The sequence below is a fragment of the Acipenser ruthenus genome, chromosome 10, assembly GCF_902713425.1.
Source record: "Acipenser ruthenus chromosome 10, fAciRut3.2 maternal haplotype, whole genome shotgun sequence".
Classification (NCBI taxonomy): Eukaryota; Metazoa; Chordata; class Actinopteri; order Acipenseriformes; family Acipenseridae; genus Acipenser; species Acipenser ruthenus.
The window spans coordinates 38,461,423-38,481,174 of NC_081198.1; the positions used below are offsets into that span (position 1 = coordinate 38,461,423).

The window sequence follows — 19,752 nt, forward strand, 5'->3', positions numbered from 1 at the left end:
TAGCTTTAGGGGTACCCTGAATAGGAAATATATATGGTTAGTATACAGTTATATAAAATAAGACAGGTAACGATAGATTGAATAAAAGCATTATAGAGCATGAGCTGCTACAGGACAGAATTACTTATGGCCGGGGGTCCCACTGGCTAGAGAGCCTGGAGCTGATAATGGCGGATGCCACAGGAGGCTAGAAGAAGTGTGATCACTACCCTCCCTCCCCCCAAAAGTTGGCCCCCCAGCCCCCCGCTAGAATGCCTGCACCCTGACGACATTCTAGGATGAAACACAAACAAGACATAGCAGAATAACTTTAAACAACCTAAAGGAAAGCCATCCACACAGTGGGGAGGAAAAAACACCTTTCTTTTTTCTTTCTTTAGGTGGAAACCTCTGGTGCCCCCACTCCGGGCAAGGGATTGTTGGGCAGCGACAATGTCTGAGGGAACTGTTCGAATATATGATTCGACTGCTGACGATGTCCAGCGACCTAGAGATTTTAAAGTATGCTGGTTAACGCCTGCTCTTGCAGCGGAAGTTGCCGCTCCGATTTTGAAGGAGTATGGAGTGAAGAATTGCTGTGGCAGGCCTTTAGCTGGGAGGAGAACCAATTTCTTGTAATGATGGTCTTTGCACAGTCAGAGAACAGAGGGTCAGATTGACTGGGGTTCTTGAGTGCTAGGAGTTTTGCTAGAGAGCTGTAGGGACTAAAGGAGAGTTAATCTGAAACAGTTGAATACAGTGACCAGAGCAATGTTGATCTGTTTTTTGATGATCTCAGGAATAGCATGAAGTGTTGATCGTGCACTAGAGGTCCTCTAGCTCGAACTCTTGATGATGGGAAGTTGAAGGGGGACGATACCGTCAATTCATCGCATTTTAGGAATCCGAAGAATGCTGTTATGCAGATAACTTCCATCACTATGTCGTCCGAAAGATTACAGCATCCTCGTCAAAGGATGGAGACCACTTTGAAAAGTATGTCCGTCGTGATTGGCAACCTGTTGGGAGATACAGGAGGGAGGGATTTCTCCATTCCTCGGAGGTTCAGACGGACAGTAGGCAAGGAGAGGAGGGTGGGCACTGGGATGCACTGAAGATGGTAGTGGTGCTGAATTCCAGACAGATAGGAATGAATAGAGGAAGGAGAAAGTTGATTATTGTCTCGGAGGTGAACAATCAATGTCAGGATCCCAGTGTGGTTGAACTGCATCGAGATTTGCTATTGAGCACAGAATTGAAAGTACGCATTCCATGCAGTACGATATGATGAATTGGTAGCAGGAGCCAGGGCTGTAGACATATAATCCTGGGTGGATTGTAGCAGTCTAGAAAGAGATTAATTGGTAGAACAGAGGAGGTTGCAGCTGGTGAGGGGCTGTGGCTAGCATGAGATGGTGGAATTTGGAGACCCTCAATGATTTGACGTCTGAGTTGGGGTGATACGGAGTGGCGTCTGATGGCTGTAGTGGGCTGAGCTGCAGCGGAAGCTGAGGCTAGATTGTACTGAGGAGCCTCAGCCTCAGCTGGCTGGAGAAAGCTTGAAGTGCTGGGGACAGGAGGGGCTTCCGCTGCAACGGGCTGCATCTCTAGAGCATCAAGCCTGGCGTTGATGGTAGACAGTTAATCCACCAGAGGCTGTAGGAAGCCCTTGATGTCGGCAAATATCTCTTCATGAATACTGGCGGCCCTGGTGGATGCAGCCACTGATACTGGTGAAATGTTGCCACGGGTCTCTGTAGCAGACTGCTGGTCTGGATCCTGACTTGCAGAAGTTGCTGCTCCACTTGGACGCCTAGATGAGTGGGACCAGGCAGCTGGAGGAGGGGTGGGGGAAGACCGGTTCGGCAAACATGACTTCGCAGAACATGAGGAACATCGCGCTGCTGTCTGATCTAGCTGGAATTGCCATCCCTGTTGTTCAGAGATTTGGGTTTCACAACTCCAGTCATTCTCCTAATAGTGGAACTCCTTAACTCATAATTAAGACAGATTTCCAGGCTTGTTCCAGTCTCGTCTCTCACCATGCATTAATGCTGTAGTATTTGAGAGTGGACATATGAATAAATTGCTGAGGAATTTAAGCGCCCCATATTTTGATTAAATGGGGATTAGCGTTAGCCTTGACTGCAGAAATGCTGCCACGATCTGCGTGTTGGAGGAAAGCTGGAGCATTGCAAGCTCTGGAGGAGTGTAGTTGCAGATTTAAACAGCAAACTAAAGCAGCTTTTGTATGCTGCAATAGTGAGCAAATCTGAAGAGGGAGCCAAGATCTGCTGTAGTGAGGAGCGATTAACAGTAGAGGGTGGGATCTGCTGAACAGTGTAGAGATCTGAGGAAGTAAATGATGGAGTGCTGTCAATAGTGTGTAGTGGCCTGCTGTAGAGAGCAGAGATCTGTAATAGTGAACGGTGGACTGCCATTGGTAGTGTGCAGTGGTCTGCTGTAGAGAGCAGAGATCTGCTGAATGCGGTGGATATTGATCTTTGAGTGTTAAGGTAGTTCAGATGGAGCCAGAGATGGGGCTGCCTTTGGGCAGAGATGAAGAATGCATAGATCTGAGGCCGCTGCAGAACCTGAGAGGATGAAGAATGCATTGCTCTGAGGCTGCAGTCTATGAGTGTATTGTCTATTGCAGAGTAGGATGACACTGAAACATTGATAATCGTAGGACATGGTTTCCGTATCTGACTGGTGACTCATGTTGATGAAATGATGACTTTGAAAGTTGAATAAAGTGCCTTGATGAAGTTGGTTGGTTTGGAGCAGCTGAGCCAGATGAGGGGACAGGAAGAGGTTGCAGGATTGGATGCCTGATTCAGAGAAGCTGGAAGTTAATGTGACGGTAGATTCTGAGCATCTCATTACCAGGTCCTCGAAGGGGATTTATCCTTTTATACTTCAAACAAATATGTTACAAAGTTGCAAAAACTGGGCGAACTGTATTTGAAAGTGTATCCATTAATATATTCATATTTATAAATATTTACAGTTGCAGGCTAGCTGCTTTATACATTTTTAATGTAACAACAAGCTTGCTCCTAATTAGTCGGTTAAAGATAACTAAAACCTAGTCAACCAGAGCCTTGCAGCAGCAACCTTTCTATTATTATTATCAGCTATGTTGATTCACCAAACTGTTATTAAATTCCCCGCACCAATGAGCACCAAGTGATGTCACTTTTGACTCAGTGATGCAGAGCACCGATGAATTTAACAACGCACCCAGAATGAATTGAAAAGAATGTCAGTTGATATAGGTAGGCAAAAGATTGAGGCAGGAGGGGAACTCCTAAGAATCCCTCAGAGTGACAACAAACTGCAGGAATGGATAGAAAAGTTTGGAGTGTGCGAGCTCGCAACGATAGGAAACCAGCTTAATATATATATATGGAACTTTGGTGTTATACTGCCATCTAGAGGCTGTGATTGGAATTAAAACCATTAACTTGAGTGAACCAGGGTAGAATATATTTGGTTATTGTGATTAAAATCCTTGTCTATGTATAACAATATTTGCAAATAGAGAAGCTGAATGATGAGATGAATCACCGGAGCAGGTAGGAAAATAATTCATAATATCTTGGCAGCGCTGTACAGAGAAGTGACCTGCAATGAAAGAAGCGAGGCAACAAAGTTTAGATATTAGCGAAGACGTTAAAACTGAAGCACGAATGTCGGCATCTGAGCGTTTACTACAGCGAAAACAAGACTGTCGGCCAGTCCTTGTAATACAAGCTCTCTGCTGTCAGCAGGCAGGGAGCAGCTCTCTTCCCACAACGGGGCTGGAACGCAGTCTTCCAAATCGGAGAGGAGATCTGCGATCGGCGATTCCATTTCCAGGCAAACAACAAAAAGGGGGTAATCTGAAAGAATGGTCCTGAATCCGTTAGCAAGGGAGATCTGAAGAGAGAGAGACGTCAGCCAGAAACAGGTAAGAATAATCCGAGAAGGTGTAGTTGATAAACAAAATGGTCAAACCAGGTACGAAAATAGTACAAGCCAACTCAAAAGACAACGTCTAGATAAAATGGGCGTGTTTTATAGTAAGTAGGCAGTAGGTTACGTGAAAGGTCAATGAGATCGGGTTACAGTGGTCTGGTTACGGTGCTGCATGGGAACATGTCATGTGCTGATAGAGATTACAGATTACAGTGAAACTCACAAATGTACCCCGAAATTCAACCACGCTAAAAATGGAGGGCCCAGGACGCTATCCCCTCTGTGCCATTTGTAAGCTTACAGTAAGAATGAAACAGCTACCTAAAGCTTAAAGGCATGACTCCGACAGCTTAGTGACATTCACTTTGCAATGGATAATTTACATGATTGCACTTCAAAATTAAGTTCATTTTACCCTTTTTGGAACAATTATTGCATCTTATGTGAAAGAGTGATGGCTGATTAAAAAAAAAAAAATCAGTATTTTGTAAGTTTTATTCCTCAAATAAATGTGATAGCTTCAACCCTTTTACTGGGTGGGCGTGCAGCTGTGATAATTAAGACATATTTTTGTTCATTGACACTTCACAGCAATACGGGACCCAGATGCAGCATGTAAACATTTTAGAAAGATGTTGTCCTTGCCCTTTAAACTTAATTTATATTAATCATTGTGCTTGCCTGTGAGTGCAACTCTTGGATTTCAGTAAGGGGGCTGGATAACGGGATATGCCAAACTTTTTTCCCCCCCTATTTAAGGCTGCAGGAAGGGAAAAGGGGGCTGCTGTGTTTTGTGTTTGGCTTGGTACTGATAGAGGGACCTCTTGATGGTGTTACAATAAACCAAACCTTTACCTGAGCACACAGAGTCTTGTGTCTAACTTGTAGACATGATGAGCTGTGTGCAACTTGTGATCTTGTCCATCCTTGTAACTCTGCAAACGCCACTGGTACTGGCACAACAACAGAAGGGTAAGTAAATCCAAATTTTACTAATTGAAATATGAACAGTCAGAGTAGTTAATAATAAACATTATTTCTTCAGCTTTGAAAAGGAATACCTTTGAATTCAAGTCAGCACATTTATATAAAAGTGTAAAAGTACTTGTAAAAGGGCTTGAAATAAACATTGTTTTTACCTTGCTACATTTTTTTCCACCTTGCAAGATGTTTTGTGTGTTGGAGCACCAACATGTAACTGTCTTTATCTACACTGTACATAAAGCAACAGACAGATGATACTGGCAGCAGTGTGGAGTAGTGTCCAGTAAAACCCCAACTGTATAAATGGGTAATTGTATGTAAAAATAATGTGTAAAAAATAATGTAATTGTATGTAAAAATAATGTGATATCTTCTAACAATTGTAAGTCGGCCCTGGATAGGGGCGTCTGCTAAGAAATAAATAATAATTCTTCTCTCAAATCCCATTATGTGAGGAATATGATGTCAAATTACTACCATCTCTATAAAGAGACTTGTAACTCTAAAATTGATTTTGCAGTACTGATACCATATAGCATGAAAATAATATATTAAACTTGTTATGTTTTACTTTGTTTTTAGATGTTCCCTCTTTTTGTTGTATAGATAAATGTTTAATTAACAGTATTAATTAACTGAATCAATAATAATGAAACACATCAGTCTTTACTAAAGGTGCTTTTTGTGAGCAGCAGGAGATTTATAATGAAGTTTTTATGATGCAGTTTATACATCTTTACATTTATTTATGTATGTATTTATTATAAGGACCATTACTAGTCTTGTGTAGTCCCTTATTTACTCCATAACACCCTCTGTTGTTGAAGCAGCCCCAAAGGAGTAGGCACAGGATTTTTTAAATTTTATTGACACAATACTTTGAAAATGGACGCCAGTTTTTATGCTTCGAATATGTTTTTTTTTTTTTTTTTTAAATAATAATAATAAGATTCAATTACCAGTTAATGTCAATCAGGTCACACATTAAACTTGATACATTGAAAAATGAATATCATGTTGAGTGTACAAATGTGAAGTTTTATTTCTGTTTCCCCCAAACCTCTCCTCCTTTTTCGTGTACATCTACTGCCCATCTACTGGCAACTGTGAGTTAGTAAATGAGCGCACTCGATGCAAAATCACAGAAATAATAGCTGCACACCCCTAGTTTTTACTGTATGTTAAGCTGAGTTGTCCATCATCACAAAAATATGTTTTTAATTTCTTTAAAAAAGAAGCTACAATTCAAAGGGGTTTTCAACAGTTAATGTTGTCTGATAATGAATGTCCTGTGAAGGCACTAGGCAATCTTTTTGTTAGCAGAATTCTGCTTTCATCCTCTGTAACCCAAAAGCTGCCACTAGCGTGTTAAAAAGTGTTCCAAAATTGTAATAATTGTTACAGTTTAATATTATTATTTGTTTATTTAGCAGACGCTTTTATCCAAGGCGACTTACAGAGACTCGGGTGTGTGAACTATGCATCAGCTGCAGAGTCACTTACAATTACGTCTCACCCGAAAGACGGAGCACAAGGAGGTTAAGTGACTTGCTCAGGGTCACACAATGAGTCAGTGGCTGAACTGGGATTTTAACCGGGGACCTTCTGGTTACAAGCCCTTTTCTGGACCACACAGCCTCCAATATGGTATATTTTTCCATAGTCCATCCGATCGTGCTGATTGTCCAGATTGTTTGTCATGGCTGGATGCCAAACTGGTCTGCTAAAAACAAATCAAGATTTCATTGTCATTACATGTGCAAGTTAAAAATGTGAAATGTATAGATTTGACTTGACAGAGCACCATACTGTGCAGTTTTCAAAAAATAACCGGTACATGCAAATGGAGTAAACTGAAATGTTGATCGCTAATGCTTTCTAAGATAATATAATGCATACATTCTCTAACTAAATGAAAGAATGATAGCTCAGACAGGTAACTTTAAAGTCTGTTGCAAAGGTCTTTTCAAAATGGCCGCTCTAGTGCACTGATAGTGTAAGGATTGTTGCCCACATTGTCAAACAGGTAACACAGCAATAACGATCCATGATGTGGCAGGGAAAAAAGAAGCCAGAGAACTTGTGTTTTTTTTTTCTTCGCAATGTCACCAGCTTTTTTAAATTATAATATGACCAGCTTAACAAGCCTGAGTTCTTACCTGTAGATGTGTGTGAATGATTAGTTCTATTTGAAGCACGGAATCACTTGCAATCTGGAGGTCCTCAAAAACACGCTTGGCTCAATGTGTCTCAGGGAGGTTAGCAGCCCTCTGGCTCATTGATGGAATAATTACTGGTACACAACAAAGATTCAGGACATAACCTCTATATATGGTAAAATCTATCCCAAGATTAATTTTACATACAGTACACCTGTAACACGTTACAAATACTTTCAAATTGGGGTTCATTTGTCTACACAATCATTGTAACTGTACAAAGTGCTAACTACCAGTAACAACATAATGTGTATTTTTAATCTACTCGTTCAACAATTTCTCATAAATATATAATATTTTGGAACACTGACCAAGACTGATAAAATGAATTTAATCTCATAAAACTTTTTTTTTTAATGTTGTCAGTGTGTTTCTTATTAGAAGGTTGCAATTTGCCCTAAAGCATTTAGGAAATACCACTAAAAACCACATATGTATTGTATTTTGGCTAATGAAACTGGCTAAATATATACACTACCGGTCAAAAGTTTTAGAACACCTCCATTTTTCCAGTTTTTATTGAAATTCAGGCAGTTTAATGTCTCAATGTACTCTGAAATTAAAGCATAGAACAAATAAACAATTGGAGATAAAAAAGAAATCATGGAATCATTTTGTTTAACAAAATTTAATCTAAATTTTTGACTCATCAAAGTAGCCACCTTTTGCAGATATAACAGCCGAACACACTCGTGGCATTCTTTCTACAATGGAAATCAAATATTGTTCGGAAAGTTCTTCCCAACACTGTTGCAGAAGTTCCCACAAATGTGTTGCACTTGTAGGTTGCTTTGCTTTCACCCTTCTGTCCAGTTCATCCCAAACCAGCTCGATGGGGTTTAAGTCTGGAGACTGTGCTGGCCATTCCATGATTTGAAGCCTACCGTCTTGTTCTTTTCTTCTAAGGTAGTTCTGACATAGCCTGGAGGTATGTTTTGGGTCATTATCTTGCTGTAGGATGAACCCCTGACCAACTAGGTGTATACCAGAGGGTATTGCATGGCGCTACAAAATGCTGTGGTAGCAGTTTTGGTTCAGGGTGCCACTCACTCTGTGCAAGTCGCCGACTCTGGATCCAGCAAAAGAGCCCCAGACCATCACGCTTCCTCCTCCATGTTTGACAGTTGGTGTCACACACCGAGGAACCATCCTTTCGCCTACTCGACGGCGTACAAAAACCCTGCGTGATGAACCGAAGATTTCAAATTTTGATTCATCGGTCCATAAGACCTTCTTCCAGTCTTCAGTGGTCCACTGGCAGTGCTTCATGGCCCAGGCAAGCCTCTTTTTCTTATTTTGCCATCTTAGCAATGGCTTTCTTACTGCCACTCGACCTGTCAAACCTGCAGCTCGAAGTCTTCTCTTCACAGTTGAAACTGAGACTTGCTTACTTCGACCAGTGTTAAGCTGTGCTTGAAGCTGTTGTCCTGTGAGCCGCCTATCATGCAAGCTGTTGACTCTCAGAAACTTGTCTTCTGATTCTGTTGTGGCTTTGGGTCTGCCAGACCTCTTCCTGTCAGAGTTTCCTCCAGTTTCCAAGTGCCTTTTGATGGTGTAGGAAACTGTACTCACTTTCTTTGCAATTTCTCTAAAGGAAAGACCTACACTTTTAAGGGTTATAATGGTCTGTCTGTCTTCCTTTGTTAATTGCCTTTTTCTCGCCATTATGAGAGCAATATACTACTTCCTGCAGTACAATACTGTCCAAATAATGCTTAAGAGGGTGTAGTAACACAGTCTGTTCCAACACTGCTTTTATACAGACAGAGGGTTTGTAAGTAATCAACAAAAGTTGGGACACCTGTAGGAATTGTTAGCATCAACTTTCAAGGCTTAATTTACTTCCATTGCTGCAGAAAAGCTGTAAGTTGTTAACCCATTACTTGTTCCCTGAAAAAGGCCTTTTTGTATAACTCTGAAATGTACATTATTTTTCAGTTTTTGGTAACATAAACTTTTTTTTTTTAACCTCTGGCAGTTTACCGCTTACCTTTGTACAATTTCAGGTTATTCACTGGACTTGAACTGCTTAAATTTCAATAAAAACTGGAAAAATGGGGGTGTTCTAAAACTTTTGACCGGTAGTATATATATATATATATATATATATATATATATATATATATATATATATATATATAGAGAGAGAGAGAGAGAGAGAGAGAGAGAGAGAGAGAGAGAGAGAGAGAGAGAAAGAATATATATATATATATATATATATATATATATATATATATATATATATATAACAGAAGTATTTTCTGAAAATTAATCTTGTCTTTATTGGTCAGCTATTAAAATAATTAACCAAAGAAAACAAAACTGCTTTTAACAAGAACCACTAACTAATGAAAAAAAAAAAAAGTTGGTGGGAATTCTAAACAAGGCTATTTTTCTCCACATTTTTTCATAAATAGATGAGTAATTCTGTGGAAAATGAAACAGCTTTCTCTATTACAGTATGATGTGTGAATAAACATGCAGTTACTTCACGTAATAATAATCCACGTGTCTCTCTGGGCATGTAATGGTGGACACTCTGCATATTCCATGTCAGAGTTGCTATGGAAAACTTTATATAAGCACTCAGCAAACAGTTTATTATCCACACATTAAGGAAACCCTTTCAGACATTCAGCCTTTCTGACATCACTGCAAGGAGGACCGTATGTGGGGGAAGCTTTGATTTATTGCCAAGGAGTGAACTACAAACATTCAAATGGTTTCCATAAAGTAGAGTGGGGAATTCCTGTGAACTGAGATACAGGAGCAAATGTAAATTTTAGAGGAAACGTTTAACACTAAAAAAAAAAAAATATATATATATATATATATATATATATATATATATATATATATATATATTAGTAAGAACCTACTTTTCACATGCTTGTCTTCTTCATTTGCATAGCTCCTGGGTAAATGTTTTATTCATAAATGAAAGAATGATAGCTCAGACAGGTAACCAATTTAAACTCGTAATAACTTCCTATGACACAGACACACTATTTCTTCTTGACCACAACACTGATAGTAAATTAGCAGTCAAAAGAACATTGTTAATATTTGAGTCTACAATTTATTAGATAAACTCTGAAATAGAAATACCACTGATGAAGATCCATCTTTATACTGTGTTTTCGATTATAATATCAAATATCACTGTAGCTGTAACATCTGGTTATATGTTCTTGTTTATACAAAGTTGCCAACCATTTAAATGCCCATGGAATTTTTTCTATTGTACTTGTTGGCCTCCTTGAAAAAAAAAAAAGAAAAAGAAAAATAAGGACTTTTGTTGTCACTGAGACACAGATGTAACCCACCCATTCTCAATGAGAAGAGCTAGACTTCCTGAATGTTTTGACTTTGGCTGGGAATGCAGGACATCCCACAGCTGTTCTGATCAGGTGTCCACCTCATAGTTACTGACTCAACCTTAGAGACCAGGGCATGATTTCACATGGAATGAATAAACATCAAGCAGAGTGGGTGAATAGGGTTATTGCCACCTCTAAATGTTTAAATTAAGGCAAAAACAACTCAAAATACCAAAACTAGCATTGTTTGTAACATATCTGTTACTAATAGAGCACTAATGTTACCTTAGCTAAAGCAGGCCAAGATTAGAATGAACCAGGGTCTATGATACCTGACGATTATCTTACAAACAATCCAAATCCTAATGGGATGCTATAACTCCCAATAGCCAGTAGTTGCAGTTATTATTATTATTATTATTTGTTTATTTAGCAGACGCCTTTATCCAAGGCGACTTACAGAGACTAGGGTGTGTGAACTATGCATCAGCTGCAGAGTCACTTACAACTACATCTCACCCCAAAGACGGAGCACAGGGAGGTGAAGTGACTTGCTCAGGATCACACAATGAGTCAGTGGCTGAGGTGGGATTTGAACCAGGGACCTCCTGGTTACAAGCCCCTTTCTTTCACTGGACCACACAGTAGTAATGAAGTAATGTACTTAGTTACCTAAGTACATTACTTCAGGGCTGCCCAACTAATGGCTCCAGAACTATATATGGCTCATTGAATCTGTCTTGATTAAAAAGTGAAGTTTTCCATTAAGGCTTTTTATGGGTTCAAAAAGAATACATGGACAACTAGTTGTCTTTGGTAGAAGGTACAGAACCAGCAATACTGACATATTCATTAAACTGAAGCAATGTTCAGTTTCTTTGCTACAATTTAGTTGATTAAACCTATTCATAGTTAGTCTGAAATGTTTCCATTTTATTCAATTTGTGTTTGTAAGCCCAAAGGTCGTCATCATGCATATTTTAACCAGAAAGGTTGGGCAGCTCTGCCTAACAAAATGGTATCGAAATCATTGGCTTTGTTTTACCCACAACCTTTTTTATTATTGTATTGCAATTTGATATATGTCCATTTGTTTACAACAGGGTTTTCAAAATAAGCCAACGACCAGCGCGATCCACCGCCTAAAATGATATTTGTGCTGACTACTTTTATTAAAAAATATTAAGATTATGTTTGGGTAATATCATTCAGTTTTGTTTGTCCTATTAATAATAGCTATACATGTGCACCAAAAAAAGAGTATTCCTTTTATTATGATATCGTAAAAACATGTACCTGTACGTTGTCGTAATGGGGGTTCAAGTATAGAGGCTGTACGCATCTTCTTTAGCAACCACAACTATCCCAGATTAAATGGATTAATTTTCATTGTTTACCGTCAAGAGTTTAAGGATGATTTAATTGCACAGAAGATTCCCTTATTTGATGATGAGCTGATAATATCTCTTCAGCCAAAGAAGCAGGGAGTCAGCTATTACAGCAAAAAATATGTTTATTTCTCAATCTGACCATTTTCAGGTGACAGCAGAATGCATAAAAATAATTGGGACTGTTATTTGGAAGTGTACTGCTGAAAAAAATAAACATTTAGAGAATTAAAAATGAAATGTACTGCAGCTTACTTTATTGCAGTAAAAGTTCTTGCTGTGGTGTATTTAATGCCATAAATAGCAGAGCGAACTCGCTGCAATTTAAACTTTTTACAGAAAAATAAACGGTAAGATGTAATCATAAGAGCTATCTGTTTCATGCTGTCAGATCAGGACTTGACTAACGCTGAGTATGGGAGCTGCAGCATGCTATTTCTCATATTACAACTGTACACAATTAAAGGTGCGGTCACCAATTCCATACACATTTTCTTTTATTGCAAGGGCTTTGATGCTCCAAACGTCAATTTATCTTGCTGATCTTGCCTTGCTGTGAGCAGTGCTGAAATAACGCTCTGTCATTGCACTATAAGCAGACCACTACTAGACTTTAGCACATGCTAAAACCATGCAAAAATGCGCCAGAATACACCATTGGAAGGGGGGCCATTCCCCTCCCATACTCTCCCCCCTCTGCGCTATGTGCCTTAATTAGATCAATGCCCCAACTACCTTGTAAGTTCCACGTACGCGTTGATGCTGGGTTTCCTTGCAGTGAAAGGAAATTATTTCATTATGTCTGGATACTACAGCTGGCTGGACTTTATTCATGGAAAACAGATCCTATCTATACCTAAAATTAGCCAGGAAGATCTGACCATTTTAAAAACCTAAAAGATCAAAAATGTATTGTGACAAAAACTAATTTACATCTAGTTCTAATCTGAGTAACTGAATGTGCCATGTCAATTCCCTGATACAAATGAAGTTTTAGTTTGATATGTATTACATGCACAACGGAGCATTAGGACTATTAACAGCAGTTGTTTGGCCTCAAATTCTCTTTGCATCAGTTAATCTGAGTGCTCTTCTGACGCTCCCAAGCATGGCTGTAAATAGCTATAAGGACACTGAGGTTGTGTCCACGGTTATTTTTATGCATCATAAATGCTGATGTTCATGTAAAAATTCTGGTAAAGTACAAGACTCCTTCATTTTCTTTGTTGGTCTGCCATGTAACATAGATTTGAAGATTGAATAGTTAATCCAAGCAGTTATATAAATACTGCCAGCTATAGCTTGAAACTTAAGTTTGATCTTGGTAGAATGTCAGCTCTGGTTATGGTCTTGCTCTCTTGGCATATAGCCAACGATATGCTTCCAGAGTAGAAAAACCAAGCTTGGTGCCTGAGAAGTGATGTTCTTCCTCTGTGAAGTGGTAAAAATTACTAACTAGAGCACAGTAATCTGTCAGTTATACCTCAACCCACCTAACACATATAAGACAGCTAATCAGTTTGAGCGCACATTATGTCAATGTCGTTTTAAATAAAATACAACATGTTTAACAGTGTTTTAAATAAATAAAACATGTTTAATGAAGTCGATTTAAAAAGAGACTTCTATGCAACATAGTTGTCTTTGTGGTATGCATTTCTTATCACATAACTTTATATGGCCCTTATTACAATTTATGTTCAAGATTTTTTTTTTTGTAGGTTGCATGTTTTACCAGGAATGTTGATGAAGTGCTGCCAGTAAAAATAAATACATAAAAACAAAATAAATCAGCAGTTTATAAATCAGATGAAGGGCTTGAAGAATTGCTGACCTCATACATGAACATAATTTGGCAAGGTAGTTGAGTTTTCCTTTATATAGTATGATCTGAAAACACAAGGTCTGAATATTTCTAATTCAAATAGGGAGGTAATAAATAGGTGTGTGGGGTGGGTGGATTACAGGAATGATGCTATATCCATTTAAACCAAAGTGTCTTGGATGGATACAGTACCATTTTCATAGCACAAATGCCAGTCGGATGATACAAATTTGAGATCTCACAAGCATGGCCATAACTAGCTATGAGGACACCGAGGTGTTGTTTTTTTGTGTCATCAATGCTGATGCTCATGTACAAATTCTGGTAAAGTACAAAAGTCTCCTTCCTTTTCTCTGTTGGTCTGCCATGTAACGTAGATTTGGAGATTGAATAGTAAATACCAAGCAGTCATATAAATACTGCCAGTTATAGCTTGAAACCTAAGTTTGACCTCGGTAGAATGCCAGCACTGGTTAGGACACTGCTCTCTGCAAGATTCTAGTTTTAAGAATTTTGTAAGGTAATAGTGCCCTCTTCTGGTATACGAGCCAAATTGCATGCAACACTTCAAATGGCTGTTTGATTGTATGAATAAGGTTTGGAATACTTGAGAGGTTTATTATGGATTCATTATAGGAAACACTTTAAAAAAGCAGATTAGCTGTACCTCCCCTCTGCTCCCCCGCTTCCAGAGCCCGCTCCTTCTCCACCCTTGCACCTCAGTGGTGGAACGACCTACCCACGGATATCAGGACCGTTCATTCCCTGACCTCCTTCTGGTGCCTCCTCAAGACACACCTCACAACTCGACTATACTGGACTATATGGCACCCAATTGTACCAGTACTTGCATCAGCTTGTACTTGCACTGATCTCCTCCATACACTGTCGTATTCCACTACTGCTCTTAATTATAACTACTTCCTCTATCTTGTATTTGATTTTACTCTTATAGGTATCTGTATTCACTTTTTTTGTAATTGCTCTTTGAAAACATTCTCATCCATTTATCGTACTTACTACATGTTCTTACTGGACTTGACTTGTATAAGCAAAGTTAACTGCTCTTAGTTGAACTCGCTCTTAAATGTAATTATTTACTATATTCTTTATTTTGCTCTTATTTTAATGTGATCTTATTTGCTACTGATTTTTATTGTACTTTATAACTGCTCTAATCTGTAATATGATATTCTGTAATGTGATAGTTGTAAGTCACCCTGGATAAGGGCATCTGCTAAGAAAATAATAATAATAATAATAATAATAATAATAATAATAATAATAATAATAATAATAATAATAATAATAATCAAGAGATTTTACATGGTAAAATACATTTAAAAAATATAAGTTACAAGACATTTCAACATTTAAAATTGAAACATTCTCTCTTTACTTATTTATCATTAAACTACAATTTTAGAGAATTATTTATAACCCGTTTGCACTACGCACTACATGACTTTGTCTATGCCAGACAGAATGAGCCTTATTGGCTGGGTTTTTTATTGTTGTACTCAAAGGCATAGTCTGCCCTATTGTGTTCAACTGAAAAAATGAAAGTTGGCATCATCAGCATTATTCTATTTGTTTACATAATGTATAAGAAGAGAAATAATAAAAGCAAAAAGGAGATATGGAGCAATCAACCACGAGTTGAAAAGAACTGGGACTAACCTGGATATACCCAAATACAAAGAAAGGGTCATACTTCCAGCAAGCATATTGGCAAAGAAAATCATTTTGTGACCCTGGAAAGTGGCAAAAACTCTCTGTTGCAGAATGGTGGAATCATCTGACAGAAGTGAGATGATTACAAAAATAGGATATGGTAGCAGTGACAAATCTAGTCTTTTTACAGAAACAATGGAGTATATAAACATCGATTACCCATTATTAGATTTATGATTTAGCCATATGAACTCCCAGGGGTTGATACACAGGGCCCTATTTATCAAATATGTGCGCATCTGCAATCGCTAGGCAAATATGACAGCGTTAGCAAACCGCAGCGATAGCGTACGAAAACGTGATTTAGAAGTCGGGTTTCACGTGTGGGCTAACACACATCAAATTGCGAATCGTGCGCCCAATGGGAGGAGTAAGGTTACAACCAATATGGATTCAACATTCCCTTTAAGAGCACCTCTGCGACAGCTAACGGAGGTTATTTTGTAGTGGTGGGCAGTTCGATTCTTATTAGTGACTCGATTCATTTGACTCAGTTCAGTTTGGTGAATCGATTCATTTCGTCCATTTGATTCACTGATTCAATGACACAAAACCAATCAATGTAGACGACATTAAGATTGTTTACGTAGGTTTATTTGAACCAGAAAGAACGAGTCGTTCACGAACTGCACATCACAAAAACTAGGGAGAATCTATATTTGTTTGACTGGGTTCATAAATATTAAATTAAAAATAGTTTGACAAAAAAATAATAATATACATTTAGAATCCTGGAGATAACATAACAGTTTGAACCATTAGCATTGTTTAGCCATCAGTATTAATCTAATTTAATTTAATCTTTAAAATAATAATAATAATAATAATAATAATAATAATAATAATAATAATAATAATAATAATAATAATAATAATAATAATAATGATGATGATGATAATAATAATAGTCAATTGCATTTCTTACGTGTGTTTTTTTTTCTATACATTTGGAATCACCCATTGTTTTTTACAACAACAAAGAGAGGCTTGAACGAGTGGTATTTTTGGAACTAATCCGTGGTATTTATTCAGCACATAGCAAAACGCTGTTTGCCCAATTTGATTGACAGATCAATCACTCCTTACCATACACCGTCTGGATCATGGCTATATAGCTATGGTCTGGAGGATGTAACTGACGCCATTTTGGCTCACACCGAGTTCTTATGCAGTAAGTAAGCAGGAATTTGGATCCAACATGGCACATACGGTCTTCAGTTTCATAACACTCAACGAGCTGAGAGACAACCCGGTTTCTTTGTTACAACAAACAAATCAGCCAGACTCGAGAGGTAAGGAATCATTTCATGAGTTTTGATAGGCTGTTGACTCGACTCCTGTGCGCCACGCAGCTTGTTCATAGGGTGAATCAAAGGAACCGATTCAATGGGGACTCTGATCCGATTCCCATCGTTCACCTAAGTGAGTCGTTCAAAAAGAACGATTCGTTCGCGAACTGCACATCACTAGTATTTTGAAACCAAAAGTAAGAAGGAAGACAAAAGCGCAAACATTTGTAAAATATCCAGCAGCCCAAGTGAAGAGGATGACCAAGATCCTCAAGCAAGGCTACACATTTGTTTTAGCAACCTGGAGTGGGAGAGTGAATACGAAATTAAAAAAGTGATCTATAAGCAAAATTAAGTTACAAATGTACTAACGGTACGCATTTGCATCTTAAACAACAACTTTTGTTTTTTATTGGTCCACATGTGTACGTGCGTACCAGTTATGTGAACCCCTATCTAAAAGGCATTGTCTGACATGCCTGGCACTTGCTGCATCAGCAACCTCCAACACTGGGGCTTCAAGTTCAGCATTTGCTTCCCTCAAACCCTGTAATCTTTCATCTGTAAGTTCAACATCCATTACGGAGAGCTGTGTTATTAAAACACAAGAAGCCAGGATGATATTGCTAACCTGAGCAGTGTACTGTAGTGTTCTCCCAGAGACATCCAAACATCGGAATCACATTTTGAGGATTCCAAATGTTCACAGAATTATAGTACGAGCACATTTAAAGATACGGTTATACCTCTGTTCGACGGGTCGTGGGGTTGAGCAGAGGTATCAGTAGCCACCGCTTCAGTGGATACCCATTGTCTCCAATTAACTAGCCTTTGAGACTGGCATCCCATTGAAACACAGCTGCCATCTGCAAATTAGCGTGGATAAACAAGTCATGTGTGGAGCAACGATAGTTTGCATACACATGTGTGATGTAGTTGTTGGCATCACAGATGACACACTACTTGCACGTTGACAGAATGGGTCCCCTTACGATTTACGTAGAGGTGCCTATTCTGTGTTGGTGAGCATACCTTAGTGCCTACAGACAAACAGTGTGCTCTCCGCATGTCTCCTTCCAGGTCAGCCTGAAGCAGTTGGCAGATGTCAGTGATTGTTTGACTGTTGAGGTGAAATTGTTGCATACATTGTGTGTCAGACAGGCTTAGAAAAGACAGATGACTTCTAAATATTTGGGGACGTCTCCTCCTCCTCTTTTTGTCTGGCCATGTAGAAAGTATTATTATTATTATTATTATTATTATTATTATTATTATTATTATTATTATTATTATTTATTTCTTAGCAGACGATCTTATCCAGGGAGACAGGGAGACAATTGTTACAAAATCACAGCGATATATATATATATATATATATATATATATATATATATATATATATATATATATATATATATATATATATATACAGTATGTATCTGTATATACTGTATATATCTCTAAATGCTGTGTACATGACGCTCATAAATGAATTTATGATGACAGACCCTTATTGTGGCCACTAGGTGGTGATACAGTAACCATTATTCTAGAAAATTAATGACTGCACTTGTGAGAACTTTCTCATCAAAACATTTTGCTTATTTTTAACAAGTAGACAATCATACATTCAGTGATAAAATGCTAAATAAGGGGTTGATAAAGAACCAATTGATTTTATGATTTATCAAATTCTACCCTGGCTATCACATCTTTTAAATGTACCTTTTTATTTATCTCCGGCCAGTGCTTTTACTGAACAAGTCAAGCCCTCGCAGAAATCGAATGCTCTACATGTGTCTGTTTGCATCCACAGTTGTTTTGGGTACATGTACATATGACGGGCAGGAGTATGCTGACCGAGATGTCTGGAAACCTGAAGTCTGCCAGATTTGTGTGTGTGACTCTGGGTCAGTCCTGTGTGATGATATAGTATGTGATGAAGAAATGGGCGATTGTCTAAACCCTGAAATCCCCTTTGGAGAATGCTGTCCAATTTGTCCTACACCCCCAAGCCCAACTGAAGCGGTAAGTAAATTGAACTTGCATGGGTTTAATCACGCCCTGGGTAAAATTCAATTCATCAGAATGTCCCATATAGACACCATGACTTTTGCAACTGTTTCTCGTGAAACTTTTGTGTATTTTGTGTAGTATTGTATAAGAAAAAAAATGTTACATTTGCTGCCGTGACCATTGTGACAAAAATGTGCTTACAACAAGGACATGCAGCTTTAAGATTTTATGTTCCAAATATGTCATATACAGTATGACGTGAAAGTGTTTTTTAAATCTCACCATTGTTTAGAGAACAATACAGTAATAGTAATGGAACAGCCAGCACTCCAGATTCGTTGCATAAAGGGTGTTTTATGCATTGACAATAATATGAATTGTGGCTGCATAACGAATACGTATAGCAATTTTGCTGTACAGCTTGACTTTGCGTGTTATCAAGCTTCTTGTACCTGTACTTCGCTGGTTCCCGGCGTCTTAATGGACACTTGTGAATATACTGCTTGCGATAGCTAGAGAAATGATGGGGCAGCTTGTAGCCTGTCTCGGAATTGCCAGAAACACATTGCTGTTAAAATGTAAGACTGTAGTTAATGCATACAACATACATTAGCATTAACATGTGTACAGTATTTATTTAAAGTACCCATGACTTTAAGGCAATGTTGCATTTTACTGACCCAAAATACATTTTACTAACAGACAGCATGATTTTCAAAAGGTGCAAAGTTAGAACTTGGTGGTAAAATTATATTTAAAGCCTGATTAATGGAACCACATCACTTGATTTATATTTTTATTCAACAAGTGAATACATGACTCATTTAATCTAAACCCTTTGAAAGCCATATACTATGTAGTGACCCAAATCAGATTTTAGAAATCACTTTGCTACCTAGTTCTTATTTTGCCCCTTTTGAAAATCATGCTGATAGTGTCTAAATTGGAGAGTGAGTTACTCAGTGACCCAAAACCTTATGTGGAGTGCTGACAACAGCTACATATATAACAGTACTTGTAATTTTGAAATGCTTATGT

General features: G+C 38.2%; 1 protein-coding gene across 2 annotated transcripts in view; it reads left to right on the forward strand.

The window, feature by feature from the left end:
* Positions 1-4,699: 4,699 nt before the first annotated feature.
* LOC117403677 (collagen alpha-1(III) chain-like) overlaps positions 4,700-19,752 on the forward strand; it is a 44,032-nt gene continuing 28,979 nt past the window's right edge. The window contains exons 1-2 of one of the 2 annotated variants that reach the window (XM_034005969.3): positions 4,700-4,911; positions 18,515-18,726. In XM_034005969.3, the coding sequence (XP_033861860.3) occupies positions 4,830-4,911; positions 18,515-18,726 (294 nt within the window). In that variant the 5' untranslated portion in view covers positions 4,700-4,829. The remainder of the gene's footprint in view (positions 4,912-18,514; positions 18,727-19,752) is intronic. The other variant, XM_059032190.1, reaches the window with a different exon arrangement.